Source organism: Neodiprion virginianus, chromosome 4 (assembly GCF_021901495.1).
Source record: "Neodiprion virginianus isolate iyNeoVirg1 chromosome 4, iyNeoVirg1.1, whole genome shotgun sequence".
Classification (NCBI taxonomy): domain Eukaryota; kingdom Metazoa; phylum Arthropoda; class Insecta; order Hymenoptera; family Diprionidae; genus Neodiprion; species Neodiprion virginianus.
Window position 1 is genome coordinate 25,899,858 of NC_060880.1, and position 21,584 is coordinate 25,921,441.

Genomic DNA, 21,584 nt, shown 5'->3' on the forward strand with positions numbered 1-21,584 from the left:
ATTTCCCTATAACCGTAGATATATGCATACATTATTGTATCCGTATACCTGTAATAAATCCCTGTTATTAAGTAAATATCTAATATTTATGATAATTATATCTTATAACTTGTAATTAATACATATATTACGACTGTCAAGGCTTAAGCACACAACGAAACCAAACTGTCGTACCATCGATTTTTCCTCTGTCTTTTCACATTTTTCAAACAGTCTAGTTATAAACGAATTTAATTAAAAAAAATGTATTTATCGATAATTCTACCGTCACAAAATGCGAGTGATAAAACGTTACCTTTGAAAAAACACGTAACGTTGTTTATACTGTACGCTGCCATTTCTAATTCTTGAAATTTTGATCAACTCTTCTAATGATCCGTTCTTCAAAGCGGCATGAAAGGAAATTTCTCTGTCATGACGCACTGCCAGAAGCATTTCGAACAATCATTATACTTTTGTAATTTTACAGAGATATTATTCGATGGAAAAGTAAATATGCATCCTTATACGATATATTATTACCCACTTTCCCATAAACTAGAAAATAAATATGTGTATTGTAACTCTATAATAAGACTGTATATATATATATTATATCTGACTAGGATTTTCAATTGATTTCAAAACTTGATTCGAAAGTTCATTGAATTTTTCGAATTATTTAAATTATATTATAACTGCCATATGATTGATCACGAGCTCGGTTTGGCCGTAGTTTTATTTTTATGCAAGTAATAAAATCTATTTGGTTAACCAGCTTTTATGATTTTCAATTGAAATTCTCTTGACCTTGGAATATTCGCAACTGATACCTCTCGCACGATAAATTTATCATACAAAAATATTTATGCCATTCTATGTGCCATTATAAATAAGTTAATAACGAAGCGGGTCCTCCACCTGCTAACTGATTATTAATGATAATTACGCAACGTATGGTACCAGTTAACAAATTAAGGCTCAATACCGGCATATATACACATACCATACATACATAGACGGCTAAAAAATCTGTAATTTATATTTCTAATAGGAATTGTAGAATAATAACCCATTTCTCTGTGAAAATAGTTTAACCATTGAAACCAATAATTAAACGCTTTTTAGTTGTTTCTTTTTTTCTTTTTTGTTAGAAACTTGTAACAACTATCATTTTATAGCCTGGCTTTAACACATAAACATCTATATATTTCAAATAAAAGTATAAAAATCCCTTTGAAGCAATCTATTACTGTCAATCGTTTGTCTCAAAATTATACTTTGTATTCTACTTTATTGTGAAACTATATTTACGGTAACTAAAAATCAAGAATATCGTCAAAGTCATCAGAATTTGTCTCAAAGAATGATTTTTTTTTAATCCCGTATTTAGGAACTTGTGGCTGGTTTGCATTAAGACTGCAGTTTCTTTCTTTCAACAGTGGTTTATCTTTTTTAATAATTGAGTTATTTTTAACTGATTTTTCAAAAATTTCCTTGCACTTAGAGCTGGGTGGTTCCACTACATTGCGAAGATTTCCTTTTTGAAATGGAACATCATCTGCCATTTTCAACCGCTTAAAAGTCATATCTGCAGGTTGAGGTAAACAAAAATTCAACCCAATCTTGTTTTCATTCCTAGACTCATATTCATCATGTATGCCATTTTCAGGACAAAACTTTCTTTTTGCATGGGTTTGCGGTATATTACTGGTTTCATTCAGACCAAAATAATTTTGACTGCCACTAGCGCTTTGCTCTATTAATGATACCGGTTTGAAATGATCCGTTAATTCTATGTTGCCATTAGTCTCATTCCGTATATAAGTATTAGCGCTCAACGCGATACTGACTTCCAGCAATTCTTCGTTTTCGTTATTTTCAGTTCTATTTCTTAAAATGGAAAAGTTTGTGTTTCGGTCTTGTGACCTTGTCGAAATTGAAGTTTTCATTTTATTGTTAGCAAAAAGGAACGATACTACTTGTTCTTCATCATCTAAATCGTTACCAATTAATGTTTCGTTATCATTAGTTAAATCTGTTTCACAAGGTTTTTCTGCAGTTTCTACAAGATATTTAGTCCATTTACTATGTGGGGTAGGTCTTTCTGTCATAAGTTTTTCCTTAACTTCCGTTTCACTTGATACATCCGACATGTCAAACTTTGTCCGATTTTCAGTATTTTTCATCAAATTTAAGTGTTGAACTTGAAGACGACAGTCTTGACCAGAACCTTGATAATAAACCTGAAAAATGTATGCACTAGTGGTTGATTTAGGTCAAGTGCAAAGAAAAGAAAATAATCTTTATATGCAACGCAACACTGTGAATGATAAAATTAATAGACTGAATTATCTCAATGAGTAATACGACTGATAACAAGTGAATTAACATTACATGTTGTATAGATTGCATCTCGTTGCATATCTTGCATTGCCATTTCTTCGCTTTTTTGACGATATGAACCTGAAATTTGTACTTCGATGTAATAACTGCATTTTCAAATAGAACAAAATAGTCACAAGGTGTTGTACCTGAAACATTTTGCAGGAATAACATTGCAGAACGTTTAGTTCCTGTACCATATTGGTGTTGATTGTTGACAGTTGAACATTTTGACCATGGCCACGGAAACATGGCAGATGTTGCTCCCAACTATAGACCTACCAACCAGCCCCCTGACACTCACCACTGCTCGTATACTAAAAAATAGTACGCGTCTTGTCCCCGTTCTTTAGTTCCTCTACGTGGCGCTAGTAGTAGACTTCTGACACGCTCGCTGCCCTCGCTGACCGCGCGCGATCTCGTCAGGTAACTACTAGCGCCACTAGTGGTGGAAATTGGCGGCAGAATCGAGAGACATTTTGCGAACCACTTTTAGCACCGTGTGTCAGGGGGCTGCTACAGGTTTCTCTCTGCTGCTACTACCGCTTCTGATGATCGACGAGTGTCGGTAATACAGACATCGGTTGAGCCCATTCTTACCGATCGAACAATGGAAGGTCCGTTCAACTCGATCGCTACAGTTTTTATTACGATCAGCCCTCTGAATTTCTCATATTTCCGTCCACAGTAATCGAGTTCAGTGGCTTCAGATGAAGGCGTCTGATTGGCCTGACACGTGAAGAGCCGTTGTGTTGTCATTTACAATTTGAGTATCGAGATCCCTCAACAGGACGAAAGATTTATTTATATCAAATCACTTGACGCAGTTCATTGTGAGTTGTGTGATGTCAATAAATGTGACTGTAAACGGAAACCCGGTTAGCATTCGCCGTGGAAGAATGGTTCTTTCGGATTTAGATCAAATTAAAAAAAACGAACGTGACAGGCGAAGAAAGTTACGGCTGGAACAGGTGTGTTCCCTCATCAATTTTTTAATTCTTCTTATTTAAATTCCTTAAGGAAATTTGTTCTTATTAGGTCACTAATTCTTCTTCATTACCATTGAGCTATTCGTAGATAATCGATTTTATATCTTCGCCTTGAATAACAACGAGAATCTGATTTTGAGTAGTTACATTGTTCTTTTAAATTGACGAAAAATTTCAATTTTCAGCTAACAGCAATACAATCTTTTATCTACCCATCCCCGACGATATTTAAATCGTGTTCACCTCCCTCTACTTGATACAATGACATTTGACACACAATTTAGTTGATCGGTAAGTTATTATTTATTATTGCTTGGTCTCCAGGTTAGGCAACAGTCGAAAGAAATATCAAACAGACTTCTGGAACGTGCCAAAAATGTGTCCAAGGCACAGCTCACACAGTTGGAAAAAGATGGTCGCTCAGAACTCCGACAAATGCACGATCAAAAAATCATGGATCTTCAAAGGAAGTACCAAGAAGATATGGAGGACATAGGCCGTGCACATGCTTCCGCTGCACTTCAGCCAGATGTGGAAACACTATTGGAGGCTGAACGAAAAAAAAATAGACTCATAGCCGCAGAAAGAGGAAGAGAAGCACGACAACGCTTGAAAGATTCAACTCAGGTAAATTTTATTAATGTTCAAATAACGTGGTACCTCAGCCTTGTCAAGTCTTACGTTAACACCTTCTTCAGTTACTGCATTTAAAATAACTATTACCTTACTGAATATATTTATCTAATACCATATTTTCAGGTGGATGATGACCATACTGCACTACACGAGAGGCAGCGACAAGTACGAGAGATGGAAAATGCACGAGCTTCTATGGTGGCTAATTTACCGAAAAAATCATGCACCAAAAATGATTCTGATCAAGATTCGGACTCGTCGGGAAATGAAAACACAGTTCGAACAAGTCCCAAAAAAAAACCTGACAAAAAAGTCAATAGGTTTCAGACATCAGTTCCCAAAGTAGTCGTTCAATCGTCAGATGTTCAGGTTCGACTATTGGCACATTCCATAAATTTACAGTCTCACAAGAACGATATGCTAATATTGCGGGTTTTTTCACAGCAAAAAGTAGCCTAAATTAGGTGACTCTGTTATAATGCCAGAAAGACATCACGATAATAATACTTGGTTCAATTCATTTACAGGTTGTTGTGAGCAATCCAAAAGCAAAAAGGACAGAACCACAACCGGGTCCATCTAGAGTACCAATGCATAAGACGGAAATCGAATCAAAACGTTCAACGAATAAAACAGTCACTAATATATCGGATTTTCCACGTGTGATAACTGGTTGCGAGTCTGATGATCAGAAACCTAGAAAAAATTTACCAACTTTAAATTCCCCTTCCAAAGCTAATAAAGTGGCAAGGTTCTATTATCATTTTGCATATTTTCTAGCATAGATTATCACAGTAAAAACCAAAAATTTACGCAATCGTAATTTACATTTTTCGTTTACGTCAATTCGAATTTGTTATCAATAAGGGTGCACATCCTTCCTCAAATAGCGTCATTTGAGTCTAGTAACATTCAAGTATATCAATCTTATAGTATATAAATTTCATTCAAGCTACAACCCTCAAGACTATAAACCGGATTCCACCAGTTCTATTAGCAGTACTAGCAGCAGTCCGACCACATTGAGTGATGATTCCTCATACTTTTCCGATGGTGCCATAGACCAAATGGTGTCTAAAAAAACACCGAGGCATACGACATCAGCAGCTTCTAGCAAAGTCCAACTCTATGATCATAATACAAGGCAGAGAAATGTTTATGATAAACCGTTTGGTGTTGTTGAAAGAATAAACATAAATGGCGAGGTTTGTATCTTATATCCGAATCTACTTCATTTCATAATTTAGTTTCATTTAATTACTCGTTATCACAAGATTACTGGAAAACAAATCTTCATTTTGAATCATTTATACAAATAATGTTATCGAACAATAAATATTTGCAGCCAAATGCGGAACAGTTGGCACGTGCGGTCACTGATTCAGAGAATGCTAATAGTTGTTTAGCTGAAAATCGACGACGCCATGCTCAGCGTCGTGGGAACGATGCAATATTGCGCGAGAGAGTACGCCGGGATTATGAAAATTTACTGCACAATCTAGATCACCTATCACGCGAGGAACGCAAACTTAAGGCCAGCCAAATTCATGGTTCTCCGGTAAGTTATTTATTAGATTCCTTGATGAAAGGTCTTGCAATTAACCAGAATTAGGTACACTTATCTGGTTAAACATTATTTAATTTGATGAAAACAAAGTTATTATCCAAGCATAACTCAAATAGTTATTAACTGTGATGTTTGAATATTTTCACCTCCACTTTGCCTTTGCATAAAAGCTGAAACGAAATTGTCATCATAAAAATCTAACTGACGTCTATCCTTTGGTTTTTTAATTAGGTTAAAGATATCTATGTGAATCCAATGCGACGTCAAGAGCTCCTTGCCAAACGTCAAAAAGATATGGATTTCGCGTTTGAAACAATTGCTCAGGATGGTTTTACACGGACAGAGGAAAGCAACCTTTCAACCCCTGTCGAGCGAGTAGTGACAATTCCACCTATTAATGAACAGAATAATGTGGAAAACACTCCCGGTGCTGTGTGGCACGAACCTCCATTCCTTGAACCTTTGAAAGATTCTGAAGAAGATCAGGAGAAAAAGAACGAGATGTCTCGTGACGAACAAATTTTGGAAATGCTTCGCAAAGTGGAGCGACAAAAAAGGCTCCTATTGAAAGAATTTGGAGCCAATTTACCTGACAATATTTTTAGCGCCAGTGTAAAACCGTTGTTCACCGAAAATACATCGACGCAAACGGTTGCACCTAAGAAAAAGGTACAACCGTCTCCGGTTCCCGAAATTAAAGTAGTTAATTTGTCAAGTTGCGATGAAATTGATAAAAATAAATTGAAAAAAGGAAAAAAGAAAGTATCAGCACCTCCCAAGAAAATTGAAATAGCAGTGCAAACGTCAACGTTAGATGATAGAGGTAAAGCACTGGATAAAAGTGTGCAAGTTGAATTGATTAATGGTCAGCGCAGTAGCAGCAGCAACTCAACTAGTCGAGAAAATGGAGATGAGCTGAAATCTTACGATACTTTACTCAAGGAAGATATTGCTGTAACCAAAAGTAACAGCGGATCTTCGGATTCAACAGAAACTGGAATTGTCATTGATATCAAGAAAAAGCATATCAAAGTAACGCCCAGGAAAAAGAGAAGCCATTTAAGACTCTCGCGGCGAAATTCACCGAGAGTAATTTCTAAGCCTCGCTTAGTGCCTGGGGGTAAAATTTCGACTCCTGTAAAGAAACTATCCAAGTCTGCCCCAGTGTCAAAACAAGGCACTCCAAGGTCCAACATTTCTAATGTACAGCCAATCAAGGTTAACGACAAAAAAGTAAAAATACAGTTGGATAAAGGTGGAATAAAAGTGAAAATCAATCCGCCACCTAGTAGTCAGATATCTAGGGATGCGAGTACTGAAAGTTCCAAAGATACTTTAATAGAAACGTCACAAGAGAGAACTCCTGTACCAACGAAACACACGAAAACGAGAGATTCTTCGGACACTTCAACTTCGTATAGGAGCCCACCACCGCCAACCCCTGCGTCGTATCGCAGTGTTAGAAATAATAGTACTCCAATTTTAGAAATATTAGAAAGCTCGGAACTCACGGCGACGAGATCGAAAAAAAGGGGGATAAGCCCAGTCTCATCACCAGGAACTCCATCACCAAGAACAATTAATTTACCAACAAACACACCTCATTCAAGGCAAATTCACAGAGTGCTAGAATTCTTTGATTCAACAATTTCTCAATCACCGGATAATACCATGGTACTCACATTCCCAGGTCGGCAGTCAACTCCCAATGAGATGTCCAATTATGTGTTGAAAAAACTGGATTCTTCAGAACATTTAAATAAATCGCCAGATATTTGTGCGTGTAAAAATCCGCAGTGTAAATTAACGCATTCCAACATTCAGGATATTCAGAATTACAGCTCATCAAAGAATTATCCGAAAATATTGAAAAAGTATCAGGACCTTCAGAGTATGTGCACAGACAGAATTGCGTCATTAACTGATCTGATTGAAAAAGTTCGCAGTGAACAAAGAGGCATGGAGCTTTCCGTCGGGGGACAGAGCGACGAATCCACAATGTTCCAAGTTCCAGGACCACCGCCAATGTCGGGTGATTTACAAAGCGTTCGTCAACTAGTAAATAGCATAGAAGCTATCCACAGTCAATTGGCGAAGACACTTAATGAATCACAGCGAATAATTGCCATTGAAAAACTTTCAAAACAGCCATCAAAGATGAAAACTTCATCTACTCAGCCTAGCGTATCTACAGAAACTGATGAAAATTCTCCATTTCAAAGCAGTGTAGGAACAGGAACACATTCTTCAGTGAATAATGAAGTGCGCGAAGTACCTAGGATGGGAATTCCCAGAATCATCAGCTCTGAGCGTGTGAATATACCTTTGTCACATTTCAATTTACCACAAAAGCCAATGACAAGCCTTGAGGTGACAGCTGCTCAACCTATTTCACCAGCTCGAGAGAAATCGCCTCGACAAAAAGATGATGTTGTTGAACGATTGTCGAAGGAAATATTGGAACAAAGTAAAGCTTTAGATAATCTTTTTTCCGAAACTACACTGGACTATAGCAACTTTACAAGCATTCAATCTCCACCTTTGCAACATGTGGCTGCAGCGTCTCCTGAGGGACAAACATCACCATCTCCAAAAAAACAAGGAACTACTTCTTCACAAAAACAAGATTGTTCAGGATCTTGTGCTGAGTCTTTCCATGGCTCTGGCAGCAAAACAGAGGTTGGTATCGGGATTATACTCACTTTAAATTTAAAACCCATGTATTCCAGTTGAGGAAAAAATTGATGCAAGATTTTCTTATATACCTATTAAGAATTAGAGAATTCATTTTCTTACCAGATAAACAAACATCTTTATGAATTTTAGAATCTGTCAATAACCAAATAATGTAGCCTAGGATTTCACAATGACTCAGATTACATTTATCTTTTCTATATGCAATTTCAGAAGGATTCGGACTTTATTCCACTGCTAGCAGGAATTCCTAAGGTTCAAAGAATGACTACAAACATCGCTGATAATCATCGACCAAGGCCGCCAGTCACTTTAGTATATGGACCACACAGGTAATTTCCGAGCATTGTGTTAGTAGATCGACTGTTGCCGAAAAATGCTTCTAACTGCAAGTTTATCGGAAATGTAATGCTACACTTAATACGTGCGCTGTTTACTATATAAGTCAAGGTTTTGTCTTGTGCCTCATGTTCATAGTAAATTATGTAAAATATTTTGAATTTTTTTGTCCATTAGTTGTACACTCAGGCTCCTACGTTTTTTATTTCAGCATTCAAACAGGATCCCCGGGTCACGAATTATCAACCATAGTAGAATTTGACACACCAGATACAGCAAGCAAAAGTCACAAAAGTGCAAAAAGCCCTAGTAGTAACAAGAGTCGAAAGAACCTGTCTCAAAATTGTCAACATACTGCAGGAAAGCCGACGAGTCCTTCAGCGATTTGGAGCCGGACTCCAGTCCACGCGTCATCACCCTTGGCTTTGCCCTCGACCTCTAAATCTCCCACAAAAGGTTCAACGCCATCTCCGATAACACAAAGCGTAAAACAAATATCAATCCGTGATTCAGGTATGTCGCGATCCCCTGAATCGCAAGATAAATGCGAAGCTACGTGTCCACAGTTAGATACAAAGTCATCTCAGAAAACTGCTGCAGTCTCTGGAATGCAGAGTGACAACACTGTTTTAAGAAATCATAGTTCCCCAGAATCTTCAAGTTCGATACCCGATATCAGCTTAGAATTGCAGAAGCGCAACTTAATTTTTCACGCTCAAATACCGACAGTGGAAGCAGAAACACCTTTTCGTCCAAAAGAGTCACGGCAACCTGTCACATCAGTATCTACACAGCTGGATAAAGATAAGATAACTTCCACAAGCTCGAATAGTTTTTCTGGACTATCCGGAATTTCTGAAATTACCAGCACACCAACCTCCGATATATTGAAATACACTTCATCGCCGGAAGAGATGGAAGCAGCATTGAAAAAATTAGGACTTGGTTGGGCCATAACGACGCTGAAAAAAACCCGGGAGGCGAGCGCACTTAGTTCGTCATCGAATTCCGATACAACCCCTGTAAATCCGTCAAGAAAAATGATTTCGCCTGTGATGAAAAAAGATCACGAATCTAAAATAAATTGTTTGCCAAACTTGAGCGACGTTTCATCGATTTCTATTAGGGACGCTAACAAAAGTACAGAACGTGCGTTGCTTTTGAAAGCTAGAACGTCTACTCCAAACATCGAAAATTCAAATAGTTCGTGTGAAAAACCTATTTCATCAATTACCACCTCTTCCAGAGCTAGTCCTCAAGACCAGAGCGATAGCTTAACTGCGCCTAACTTGTCACTGACCACTAAGAAAACAACTTGTGAAAAGTCATCAAACGAGCCTTGATGACCTTGTGCCTTAACAAAATACTAATTATTACTATTTACCTAATACTGCCTGTCAATTAATTTATACCATTGATGTTATACAACGTCGAAAGCAGTGCAAACAATTTGAAAAAATTGCGTAGAGAAAGATCTTTGTTAGATCTTATCTCGAATGCCTGTGTTCAAACGATCGAACTTTTAGCATGTCTTTGTTGCTTGCAGATATTTCTGTATGCAACATCGGATTTTTTTTAGATCAGAATAGATAGTTGAATGGAATCAATTTATGCTACTACTTTCGATACAATTCGTAGCCACACTCGACAAGGAGTTCATGTAATTTTCTACAATCTAATCGTGATACTATAATATAAAACGTAAAGCATCCATGAAAGATGTGTCTTAGCATGTCAATTTATCATTTTATTAAATATTTTTATATAAATATCGAATTACAAGCATCATAAAATTCTGCACCCGAACCATAAAATCTTAAATTGGTTACTTACACCATTCATGATTACAGTTAGCATAATCATAAAAAATATTCAATACATTCTAAAATCTGGAGTAATCCCAAGATATTTTATTTCATCTACATTAATGATTTTTTCTGACCTGACCTAGGATGAAGAAATTGACTCTTAATTTTTCTACAGGGATATGTTTCACCTAGATTGGAATGTACTTATTATCATTTAAACTTATATTCGTAGTAATCCAATCTTTCATATGTAATGTTTACTTGTCAAAAAAAATTAGCGATACAAATTTACTATCAAGTACTTACTGGACGTAATTTTTAATATATTATGATTAGAAAAAATTATAGTATAATAATTTTTTTATTGTTATTATTTTTATTATTATTAATATTACTACTACTACTAGTATCATCAGGGCTATTGTTTTCGTTCCTAATTAATAAAATCGGTATATCCAAGGTTCTAATAGTACATTTACAAATGCAACGTGTGTTCATTATGAATATATCGAGGTTTCGATATCAAATGGGTTCTTTATCAGAATATATTTCAACATTTTCTGAATTTTAGTCCATGGAATAATTTTATAAAATGTTTTCAAATTCCTCCAACTGAATCTTTCTAGAATTGCACCTTCTTCAAAATCTGTATATCTTTGAAACTGCGTACGTGTCATGCATAAAAGTACACCTACAACAGAATCCTAATTTTCGATAAACCTTTCAACACAGATAAGATCAGCTGTAATTCGGTCGAAGCTTACAGCAACAAAATCGGTATTGTCAAACTGGACAATGAAGAAATACACTTCAGAACATTGGCAACTGAAACCAGTTTGAACGTCATTGGTAAAATTATAGCTTGAATTACATTAAAATTTTAGAAATAAAGTAGAAGTTGTATTACAACCGTTAGTTTCCGTAATGTTGCTTCTACTTCAGGAGATAAGTGCTACTTCATATTAATATTATTCGAATTTGAAATAAAACAAGCATTGACGCAAAGGTTGCATTTAAAAATTGTAAAAAATTACGAGGTTTCGCTTCCTCGAGTACTAGCATTCGATGAACTTAAAAAATATCCTAAATGGTAAATGAACCCCGAGCAAATACTTTACAACATATTGATGTTAGTGTAACTATTCATCGAATACGTATACATATAAATGTATATGTATATATATATGTATACATAGTCTTCCATGGAAAATATAAATAAAAATATAATAAATAGTACCGTCATCAATATCTTTGTAGAAAAAAATTTGAAGTTCATTCATATTATAAACTACATAAATACTCGTCTCAAATACTTAATTGATTTTCTCCGAAAATTCTTTTCTTCATTGCACAGTATAAGTAGGTACGGATTTTTATTTATCTATTTGCTATTACTTTTTTTTACGCTTCGTGTCTTTTACCGCTACAAATTTATATTTAGCGAGATATCGAGACCTGTCGAAAGTGCAGGTTTTCGCCTCGCGCTGGAGAGTGTGAAACGATTATTATCATCATTATTATTCTTAGCAAGGTAGCGTGTAATTGTATACTACGAAAATTGTAAATGGCATCGACCGCTCCGCACTGGAATGGCCAGTTCGTGTTTCAGGTAAACTCCGCTCGATCACGGAACTGTTACACGTAATAAAACATTACTCGTGATTCGAATAACACTTGTGCTTATTATTAACCGCAATAATGATGCGATATTGATGATTAAGACCCGTTTAAACGCGTTTATTGTTGCATTCGAGGGGTTATGTTCGTTCACACCCCACTACTTCGTTGCGCGGCACTGTCAAAAACGTCAAAACCACGTTTTCGAATAATAAATACTTAAAGAGGAGCGTCGTGTGATTTTTTCTAATATATTCACTTGTTATTTACTTTTAATCTGCGTATAGCAATGTCGACGAGTATGGATTCGAGAGGCCGCAGAACTTCGATTACCAAACTTACGAGGAATTCATGTCCGAATATCTGAAAGTCTTGGCTAAAAGGGCTAAAAGATGGGCAGACATCATAGGCGAAGGAAAATCTCTTCAACGAAGCGTCACAGTTAAGCGATATGTTCGAAAGGGCATTCCAGGGGTTCATCGGGGCATGGTGAGTAGTCTTATTTCAATTTAATTCACCTCAATTCATCTTACAAATGATTTATCAAATCAACACGTCTTACGGAGTTTATTTTACTCTAACTCTTTTGTTATATTCTATTTTGAGCGATGTTATACGTTTCTTATAACCCACTGGATATAAATAAATAATTCTGTGGTCAAAGCTGATTCTTATCAAGTCGTATAAGGCAATTATAAAATTGAGCCAAGTCACAAGTATAAATAAAAATATTCAACAGACGTATTTGAATTCTGGTACAAAATTATAAATAATTCGAAAATATCTAAATTGCTCAACAATTGAATTTTTAAAATATTCCATTAGCACGAATTTGACAATATTCAAGACTTCTATCCAAATTTAATAATAGAACGTCTGTTCCTTGCAAGGAGTAAATTTTCCTCTTCCGAACATCAGTTCTGTCGAAATACCTATATCTTTCAATAGTTTATTTTCCAGAGATCAATTGTCATACTAAGTTCATATTTCAGTCACGTTTTTATTATATGTTTTATAAACAACTGCGAGCACATAATCATATTTTTCAGACCGTCAAAGTAACTGAAACTTATTTAAGTGTATAAAATTTTTTGAAGAAGAAATAAAGTCTCTAAGTATGCCGCATGTTATTCTACTTTGTTATCAATGATTCATTAGAAAAGATTGAAAGATTAATTGGCATTATTGGTAAATTGAATTCCTGGCAATCATTATTACTCACTGTATAAACATTGCGTCACGGTTGAACAAATCACAAAGAGAGAGCGTGGAAGAATAATATCTACCTGTATACAATGAGCAGCTTAAGATTATATCTGAAGAAAAAAATTGATCAAATCATTGGTGTTCATTGATTACAATATGTAGCTGTTGAAGTTGTGGTAAAAATCCTCCCAACAATGAAAATCACACGAGTGTTGTTTAATACGATGTAAATAAATATTTAAACGTTTCTACAATGTAAACATGACTGTTAATGAAAAATATTACATGGAAATTGTCGGCAAGTAACTGATTGATAAAACAACTTTTATTTATTTTATTCGTTTTTTTCGTGAAAAGGTATGGTTGACTGTCAGCGGTGCTGAAGAATTGAAAAATGCATCTCCAGATTTATATCAGAGATTATTGGATGGACATCACAGCCGTGATGTCGCCGAGATTATAAAGACTGATCTGCCTCGTACATTTCCTGACAACATATTTTACAACAATATCGAAAACCAACAGCATCAGCTCTACAACGTTTTGCTAGCTTTCGCGCATCAGAACAAAAGAGTTGGATATTGTCAAGTTAGTAAAAGTAAATGCTACTTATTTTTCTCAGGATTCATTACTTTGAAAAGAGTCACTGTGGAGTGAATATATTTAATGATTATAATTCAGAAGATGGTCTGATAATTTTCTCCTTTCCATCTTGAAAGAAAAAAATCGTTCCGTGATGACAAGTCTTTTATACTCAAAAACGTGATTCAATAATCAAAGTCAATGTCTGATTCAGTAATTGTAAGAATTGTTCGTGCATGGATGACCTAGATATAGTAATTGATAGAGTTAAGCTAATTTAAGACATACTGGGTAATGAGAGCTATAAAATAATCTGCCCAAGGTGATTACATGTTATAAAAAAAATGCAATTTTCGTTAGGGTTTGAATTACATAGCAGGATTACTTTTGTTAGTAACAAAAAGTGAAGAAACAGCATTTTGGTTACTGAAAATATTAATAGAAAAAATATTACCAGAGTATTACACCCCTACAATGGATGGTCTCCTAACAGACATTGATGTTCTGTCAGAGCTAGTAAGGTACAATCATTTCTTAATATGTTTCAATTAAAATCTCACGTTACACTTTGTACTTTGCTGAACAATCATATTTTCCTGTTCGATATTCCGCTTAAATCCGTAATTGAATAATAAGAAGTAGCAAAAAATACGATCATTTTCATATCATGCACGAAATTCCTAGAAACTCGGATCTTCATTATACTCGAATAATTTTCTTCCTTACAATTGTCAAGCAACTAAATGATAAAATTAACCGTTTATCCTCATGTTCAATTCCTTAACATTCATAATTAATTCATCATTTTCTAGGATAAAAATGCCGGATGTACATCAACACGTGACTAACTTGGGGTTACCTTGGGCAGTAATAACAACTAAGTGGTTTATCTGTTTGTTCGCAGAGGTTCTGCCTATTGAGGTCAGTATAGTTAATTTATTTGAATTACATTAGTGTGATTGCTATTACAAACAGTAGCTCCCAACCTGCTGTTATGCAGAGTTGGTCCTCACTTGAGCCTACCAGGCTCAAGTTATACAATATAAACTGAAAAATTGTATAGAATGTAAACCGTTGTTAGCTTAAAGAAAAATTTTTTAAAAAGAAACTTTTCTAATCAATTTTCAGACAACCTTGAGAATATGGGATTGTCTGTTTTATGAAGGTAGTAAAATAATATTTCGAGTAGCACTGACACTGATTAAAAGAAATCGAGAAAATTTGCTGTCTTGTCAGGATTTTACAGCATTAGCCGAGTGTTTTAAAGAAATAACAAAAGATAGCATCGTTATTCGATGCCATGATTTTATGCAGGTATACGACAATCTTTTTATTACAATTTCAATACCAGCTCTTAGATATGTCATCCCCTCCCCTTTATCCTCTATTCTGCCTCTCCAATAACATTAATGCAAATAATAAGCAGTTGATCATATCGTTTGCTTTTTCGAAAAATATTGATTCCTAAAAACCTCACTTCTGATAGTAATATTTTTACGTTTACTCTGTATCTTTTCAGAGTATTTTCAAAGTACCTGGATCGCTGTCTGCCAATACTATAGAAAAATTACGAACAAAGGTGGCCCAACAGCGAGCAGAAGAAAAGCAAACTAAAACTGTGCGGTAGTACAAATTGAGAAAATTTTTACACAGCTTTCATTCTAGTCAGAATGGCATCAGAGCATGGACTTTTTAATCCCATTATGATCATCCACGAGACGTAACAACTATTAATTTTGTAATTGAATCATTTACTCGACATTTTTACATAGTTATGCAAATTTAGCTACCTGTATTACTAGCATTCATCATTCTATGCTGATTCAATACTACTGTCACCATTGATTATTCAAATATTACCCCAAAAGTTACTTCTTCTCTACACGGAACGGTTTAAATGGCGTATAATCTATTGATTATATAGTTATTTGTTGTTGTCATTTCTACCTAGAATCAGCATATTATGATTTATAAATAAAAAACAGAACAAATAATCTCTTGAGATCAGTGACAAGGGCCATTACGAGTGTTGTGTATTATTTTATTATATTGAATGACGCTTTGTATAATTTTGTGAGGTTAAATTTTGGCTCAAGTACAGAGCAATATTTCTCTACATTAGATCTGTATTAAACCTATGGAATCTATTGCTCATTTCTGATTTGTGATCAGTTATTCTTTAATAGATGTATTATTGTGCATATTGTTAAATCTCAACTAGTTTAGAATGTTGAATTTCGTAAAAATAAGCTAGGATATTCAAACTAACACCATTTCCTCTTTTCATTCATATAAATACACTTTTTATTTGAATGCATTGAAAATTTGCAGAGTAGCAAATCGGGGATAGGTATTTAATACACGTACGTACGTACAATGTTATCATTTTGTTCTGCAAACTGTATTGCGAGTTAATAGCAGGTAAACTTTGAATAATTAACATTAAAAAGCATTATGAAAATGTGTGTGATCTTCCGAATTATATTTATTTTAATAAAAATTTGCACGACATTTTAAGTTATTAAAAGCAAATAAATTATTATTTCTTCTTCACTACACTAGGCTTTTACTGTGTTTTCGGCTAATTTTCAGGTTGAGCATATTAAGTTGTTTCATCTAACTATAAGAATTTAATAAGTAATTACCTCTTTCACTAAAGCTCTTCATTTTGAGTAAAATGTAGATATAGAAAATTTATCCTGACAATTTACACTATAGAGTGATAAATATTACTTTACAATGTACTAACGTTTCAATTTTTTTTTTTTAAACGATTACCATCCTAGAGATGTTGTGCAATGGTGCAACTGGGATATAAAGTAAAATAATTAAATTCTATCATGTAGAGCAGGATGAGTTACGAGATTTGGCACTTATCCGGATAGTAAACGTTTATTTTTTCTCAATACAATTTGTCATTGGAGAGTTAAACCAGGAGCGAAAATCCTGTAATATACCCAATTAAACAATTCACAAACAATGATTCAAACTGTATGGATGGCATCGACAGGTAAGATATACCATTCTGTGTACTTCCTTGACTTAGAAATAATTTTATTATTCTGTTTAAATGCTGAAGTATATGAGTGCAAAAAATACGGTGCTCTATTAATTAGCATCTCTACTGGTATATCATACTTTTTGATAATCTTTGTCCAATCAAATTTGCTTTGACGTTTTTTATGATAAAAATGTGAGAGCAACTTTTTATAATTCTAACGAAAATGATTTTTATGGTTTACAGGTTCCATAATATCGAAAATTTAGCACGAATTGCCGAACAGTTATTGCTGCAATAAATCGACGAATAAAATCTAAGCATAAAGGCATTACATTACGCTACATGTAGTACCCTGATTTGTAAATACTACTATTGTTCATAATTCAACGACGTTTTCGAAACCTCTAATGAGATTGGGAAATAAGGAATGTTCTTCAATGTCCAAAAAATAATTATTTATTCCTATTTAAATTGATCTATACATAAGTCGCAAATCAATTTGAAATAGTATGCTCAAATTTGGTTTGCATTCAATGATACTATTTGAAATTAATTAGAATACTAATAGCTATATAACTGAAAATACTATTTTTCAAGTAGATCCTTGGCTTCATTAATTTTAGCAGCTAAGTACGGTGAACCACCTCGATCCGGATGATTGGCAGACATAACTTTCATAAAATGTTCTTTAATTTTAGACTTGCTGGCGGTCGGTGATACTCCCAAGATAAGGCTGGCTTCTCTTTTCGTCATTTTGGGTTCAAATCCTCCTTTGTAGTACCGACTGTTTGCAAGTGACTGAAAAATAAACATAGTCCAAAATGAAAATCTAGATAATTCACATCTCTGTGTACAAGTAATTTCAGAATGCCAAATAAATTGATCAGAATCATTGAAACCACATCGAGCAGCATCATCATTGCTCAAAATCCAATCTTTCAAACCCTCAGGTTAAATTGTGCTTCATGTGCTATACTACATGAATTCATTCTTACCTGTGCGTCGAGTTTGGGCATGCCCTTAACTGCCTCAGCCATCTTTTGGGACAGCGTCGGCATGGCTCTAACAATGTAACGTCCAGCAAAACCAACAGCAGCCAACCCTAGTCCCGCAACGATCACTGTAGTAGACTGTGAAATTAATTGTGTTACTTTGGATCGCAATATAATGTAGGTTCGTCTTGAACCTAAGACTAGTTAATGTTAATAAAATGTAAATGTTCGTTTGGATAAAAAAGACAAAATCCAAATAGAGGGTTTCTTTTAAGTACGCAGAATCAATAGAGTAAATATTTGCGATAAGCAAAACTAATACAATACATGAATATTCAAAAGTCTAGCTCACGCTCGGACAGAATTGGTGTTGAAATGAAATTTAGATATCATGAAATCAGTCGCAATAAATATAAAAAGACAATTTCAAGATTGTCAGAAAATGTAAATTCTGCGTGTTTGAAAAGTTGAAGATAATTTTATATTTCGAAAATGATCTCTGCTTTTCTCACCATTCTTCGAGCTCCTGATATTTATCTTGGGTATGGTAAAATAAGAAATAATTAGGACAAATTCTGTTTTGGATACACTTATAATCCTAGCAGTACAATTAACCTAATTTACGGTTGCAATGTAGCATCCCGTGGATGTAAATAACAGTAGGCAATTTGCGTTTGCAATAAATGCAATATATGTAGCAATGCAGAGGTGTTCATCTAAAATTTAAGGTTAGAATGCCGCGACGACATGACGTGCGCAATGCGCCCAAGCCGACTATGTCCTTTATACGTGTTTATACGGCTGAGGAAGTGATAGGCTACTGCTCTTCTCCCTCTTCTCTGGTCTCCGCGGAGTACAATCTGCCTCGAAAATTGAGGTCGATTTCAAGGCACAAAGTTTCCGGTGATTTAATTAAAGTATAGGTACCCGAGAGAAGAATGTATACATAGATCATAAATAATGATAGATCAGATGTAATAATGATGCAGAGACCAACAAGTACATATGTATATGCGGTTCATGTACGATATTAATATAAATGATCCATTCTCGATTAATACGTAATGCATACGATAAATTTTATAATTATCCAGCAGACAAACTAGATTACCTACAATAATAGGTCTATAATATGAAAATACTAGAATTATTCATTTCGGAATGGTATTCTATTCGACGCGCGCTCGATGTATTCCATAACATTAGTATTCATAATTATTCCAACAACTTTTCATTTGCTCTCTCGGTCTTGAATTTTCATAGGCATGGAATCGAAACGCTGTTTTAGCTAGTCGCAAGTGAAGTATCTACGTTGGGTAGAGAAACAGAATTGTTTTTCGTAAAATATTCGGATGGAAAAAAATTCAGAGTAACTGTGATACATCACGGATGCGCTAATTTTGAACGAGATGAAATGGATGCTTCGTATATGAGACGGTATTTAACGCTGCGTAGTGATTTAAAGACCTGAAAAGGTGATAGGGAGAGAAAGAACGAAGCTTCTTAACACTTCGAGTGTATTTTAACACACATTTGAAAGATACGAGCAAAATTTTTCATCGTCCAACTGTCGCAGAACGGCAACGTTATCAGCTGACCCGTTAACTGAAGGATATATCTTCAGTCAACGGCTGACCATCGAAGGGCCTGGCCGCTTGAGTCTGGAATCGGCAGGAGAGATAAAGTGCGTATTTCTTGTATGAAATGTGAAAACTAAAATCATTATACATCATATCATATCATCGTACATCACACATCATACATCATACATTATATCATATCATCACACATCATACATCATACATCATACATCATACATCATACATCATACATCATACATCATACATCATACATAGTATCAAAGTTCGAAACCAAAGTTTGGATGTCGGATGTCCAGAAAGTGACGTCACCAATTCAAAATCAGCTAGCCGAATTCCTCAGTCTGGAAACAACCGCGCAGTAGAGCGGACGGATGAGAATCGCGCTCCGCAAATTTCGAGTACCGGGTTCTCAACCTCTCGAATCCCGCGCTTCGGGTCCGCTACGTATTTCGAGTACCGGGTTCTCAACCTCCCGGATCCCGCGCTTCGGGTCCGCTACGCGGTGAAAGTCGACTTCCAGGATAAGCGCTCCGTGGTTCCTCGTTCATGTTTACAATAAATTATTTCAATTCCTTTTTCGCGCAACCCCAAATTCGGTAGCTGTCAGTCCGCTAATAAAATTTCTCGACTTCCAGGATAAGCGCTCCGTGGTTCCTGGTTCATGTTGACAATAAATTATTTCAATTCGTTTTTCGCGCAACCCCAAATTCGGTAGCTGTCAGTCCGCTAATAAAATTTCTCGACTTCCTGGATAAGCGCTCCGTCGTTCCTGGTTCATGTTTACAATAAATTATTTCAATTCCTTTTTCGCGCAACCCCAAATTCGGTAGCTGTCAGTCCGCTAATAAAATTTCTCGACTTCCAGGATAAGCGCTCCGTGGTTCCTGGTTCATGTTTACAATAAATTATTTCAATTCCTTTTTCGCGCAACCCCAAATTCGGTAGCTGTCAGTCCGCTAATAAAATTTCTCGACTTCCAGGATAAGCGCTCCGTGGTTCCTGGTTCATGTTTACAATAAATTATTTCAATTCGTTTTTCGTGCAACCCCAAATTCGGTAGCTGTCAGTCCGCTAATAAAATTTCTCGACTTCCAGGACAAGCGCTCCGTGGTTCCTGGTTCATGTTTACAATAAATTATTTCAATTCGTTTTTCGTGCAACCCCAAATTCGGTAGCTGTCAGTCCGCTAATAAAATTTCTCGACTTCCAGGATAAGCGCTCCGTGGTTCCTGGTTCATGTTTACAATAAATTATTTCAATTCCTTTTTCGCGCAACCCCAAATTCGGTAGCTGTCAGTCCGCTAATAAAATTTCTCGACTTCCAGGATAAGCGCTCCGTGGTTCCTGGTTCATGTTTACAATAAATTATTTCAATTCGTTTTTCGCGCAACCCCAAATTCGGTAGCTGTCAGTCCGCTAATAAAATTTCTCGACTTCCAGGATATGGTTGCTGGGTGAGTAAAACACTTTTATAATATTTGATGGCAATTGTAATTATATTTCATCTGAAATATTACAAACTTGTCACCTTTACAATAAATTATTTCAATTCATTTTTCGTGCAAGCACAAATTCAGTAGCTACGAATAAGCTTATACAATTTATTATATTATTAATTAATTATTTGATCAATTACTCAATTATATTAATCCTTACACAATATTTTCGATGTGTTCTTATACTGAAAATATTTATTACTATTCAAGGTATAACCTGAGGTGGTTGAAGGTGGTCGGAGGTGGACGAGGAGGAGGACGAGGAGGACGAGGATTTGTGCTGGGTGAGTAAAACACTTTTATAATATTTGATGGCAATTGTAATTATATTTCATCTGGAATATTACAAACTTGTCACGTTTACAATAAATTATTTCAATTCATTTTTCGTGCAAGCACATATTCAGTAGCTATGAATAATCTTGTACAATTTATTATATTATTAATTAATTGATTAATTACATTAATCCTTACACAATATTTTTGATGTGTTCCTATACTAAAAATATTCATTTCTATTCCAGGTATTACCCGAGGTGGTCGGAGGTGGACGAGGAGGAGGACGAGCTGGACGAGGAGGAGGACCAGGTGGACGAGGAGGAGGCGGGGTGGGTCGTGGGAGAGGACCTCTCCTCTCCTCAGAGGAGGGGAGGGGGAGGGGCAGGGAAGGGGGAGAGGTGGGCGGGAAGGGA

At 35.5% G+C, this 21,584-nt stretch overlaps 4 protein-coding genes across 5 annotated transcripts; 2 read left to right on the top strand and 2 right to left on the bottom strand.

Moving 5' to 3' along the window:
* Nucleotides 1-215: 215 nt before the first annotated feature.
* On the bottom strand, nt 216-2,655 carry LOC124303519 (uncharacterized). Its single transcript, XM_046760805.1, has 3 exons — nt 2,514-2,655; nt 2,377-2,445; nt 216-2,225 (listed from the first exon to the last, which is right to left on the bottom strand). Exons 1-3 carry the CDS (start codon nt 2,562-2,564, stop codon nt 1,299-1,301), a joined length of 1,047 nt encoding a protein of 348 aa, XP_046616761.1. The 5' UTR covers nt 2,565-2,655; the 3' UTR covers nt 216-1,298.
* A 397-nt stretch (nt 2,656-3,052) lies between these two features.
* Nucleotides 3,053-11,847, top strand: LOC124303514 (uncharacterized). The gene is made up of 9 exons (XM_046760795.1): nt 3,053-3,335; nt 3,678-3,980; nt 4,113-4,358; nt 4,517-4,740; nt 4,942-5,194; nt 5,335-5,547; nt 5,788-8,235; nt 8,464-8,582; nt 8,801-11,847. The coding sequence occupies exons 1-9, from the start codon at nt 3,210-3,212 to the stop codon at nt 9,930-9,932; spliced, it is 5,064 nt and encodes a 1,687-aa protein (XP_046616751.1). The 5' UTR covers nt 3,053-3,209; the 3' UTR covers nt 9,933-11,847.
* Nucleotides 11,848-11,920: 73 nt separating this feature from the next.
* LOC124303520 (growth hormone-regulated TBC protein 1-A-like) lies at nt 11,921-16,708 on the top strand. 2 transcript variants are annotated; one of them, XM_046760806.1, is made up of 8 exons: nt 11,923-12,006; nt 12,302-12,503; nt 13,578-13,808; nt 14,163-14,323; nt 14,615-14,723; nt 14,931-15,116; nt 15,322-15,425; nt 16,649-16,708. In XM_046760806.1, exons 1-8 carry the CDS (start codon nt 11,987-11,989, stop codon nt 16,656-16,658), a joined length of 1,023 nt encoding a protein of 340 aa, XP_046616762.1. In that variant the 5' UTR covers nt 11,923-11,986; the 3' UTR covers nt 16,659-16,708. The 2 variants fall into 2 exon arrangements, with proteins under 2 accessions (XP_046616763.1, XP_046616762.1); XM_046760807.1 differs by lacking the exon at nt 14,931-15,116 and having other exon boundaries at nt 11,921-12,006.
* A 535-nt stretch (nt 16,709-17,243) lies between these two features.
* LOC124303523 (mitochondrial import inner membrane translocase subunit TIM14) lies at nt 17,244-18,577 on the bottom strand. Its single transcript, XM_046760810.1, has 3 exons — nt 18,308-18,577; nt 17,799-17,933; nt 17,244-17,601 (listed from the first exon to the last, which is right to left on the bottom strand). Exons 1-3 carry the CDS (start codon nt 18,308-18,310, stop codon nt 17,389-17,391), a joined length of 351 nt encoding a protein of 116 aa, XP_046616766.1. The 5' UTR covers nt 18,311-18,577; the 3' UTR covers nt 17,244-17,388.
* Between the last annotated feature and the right edge of the window lie 3,007 nt (nt 18,578-21,584).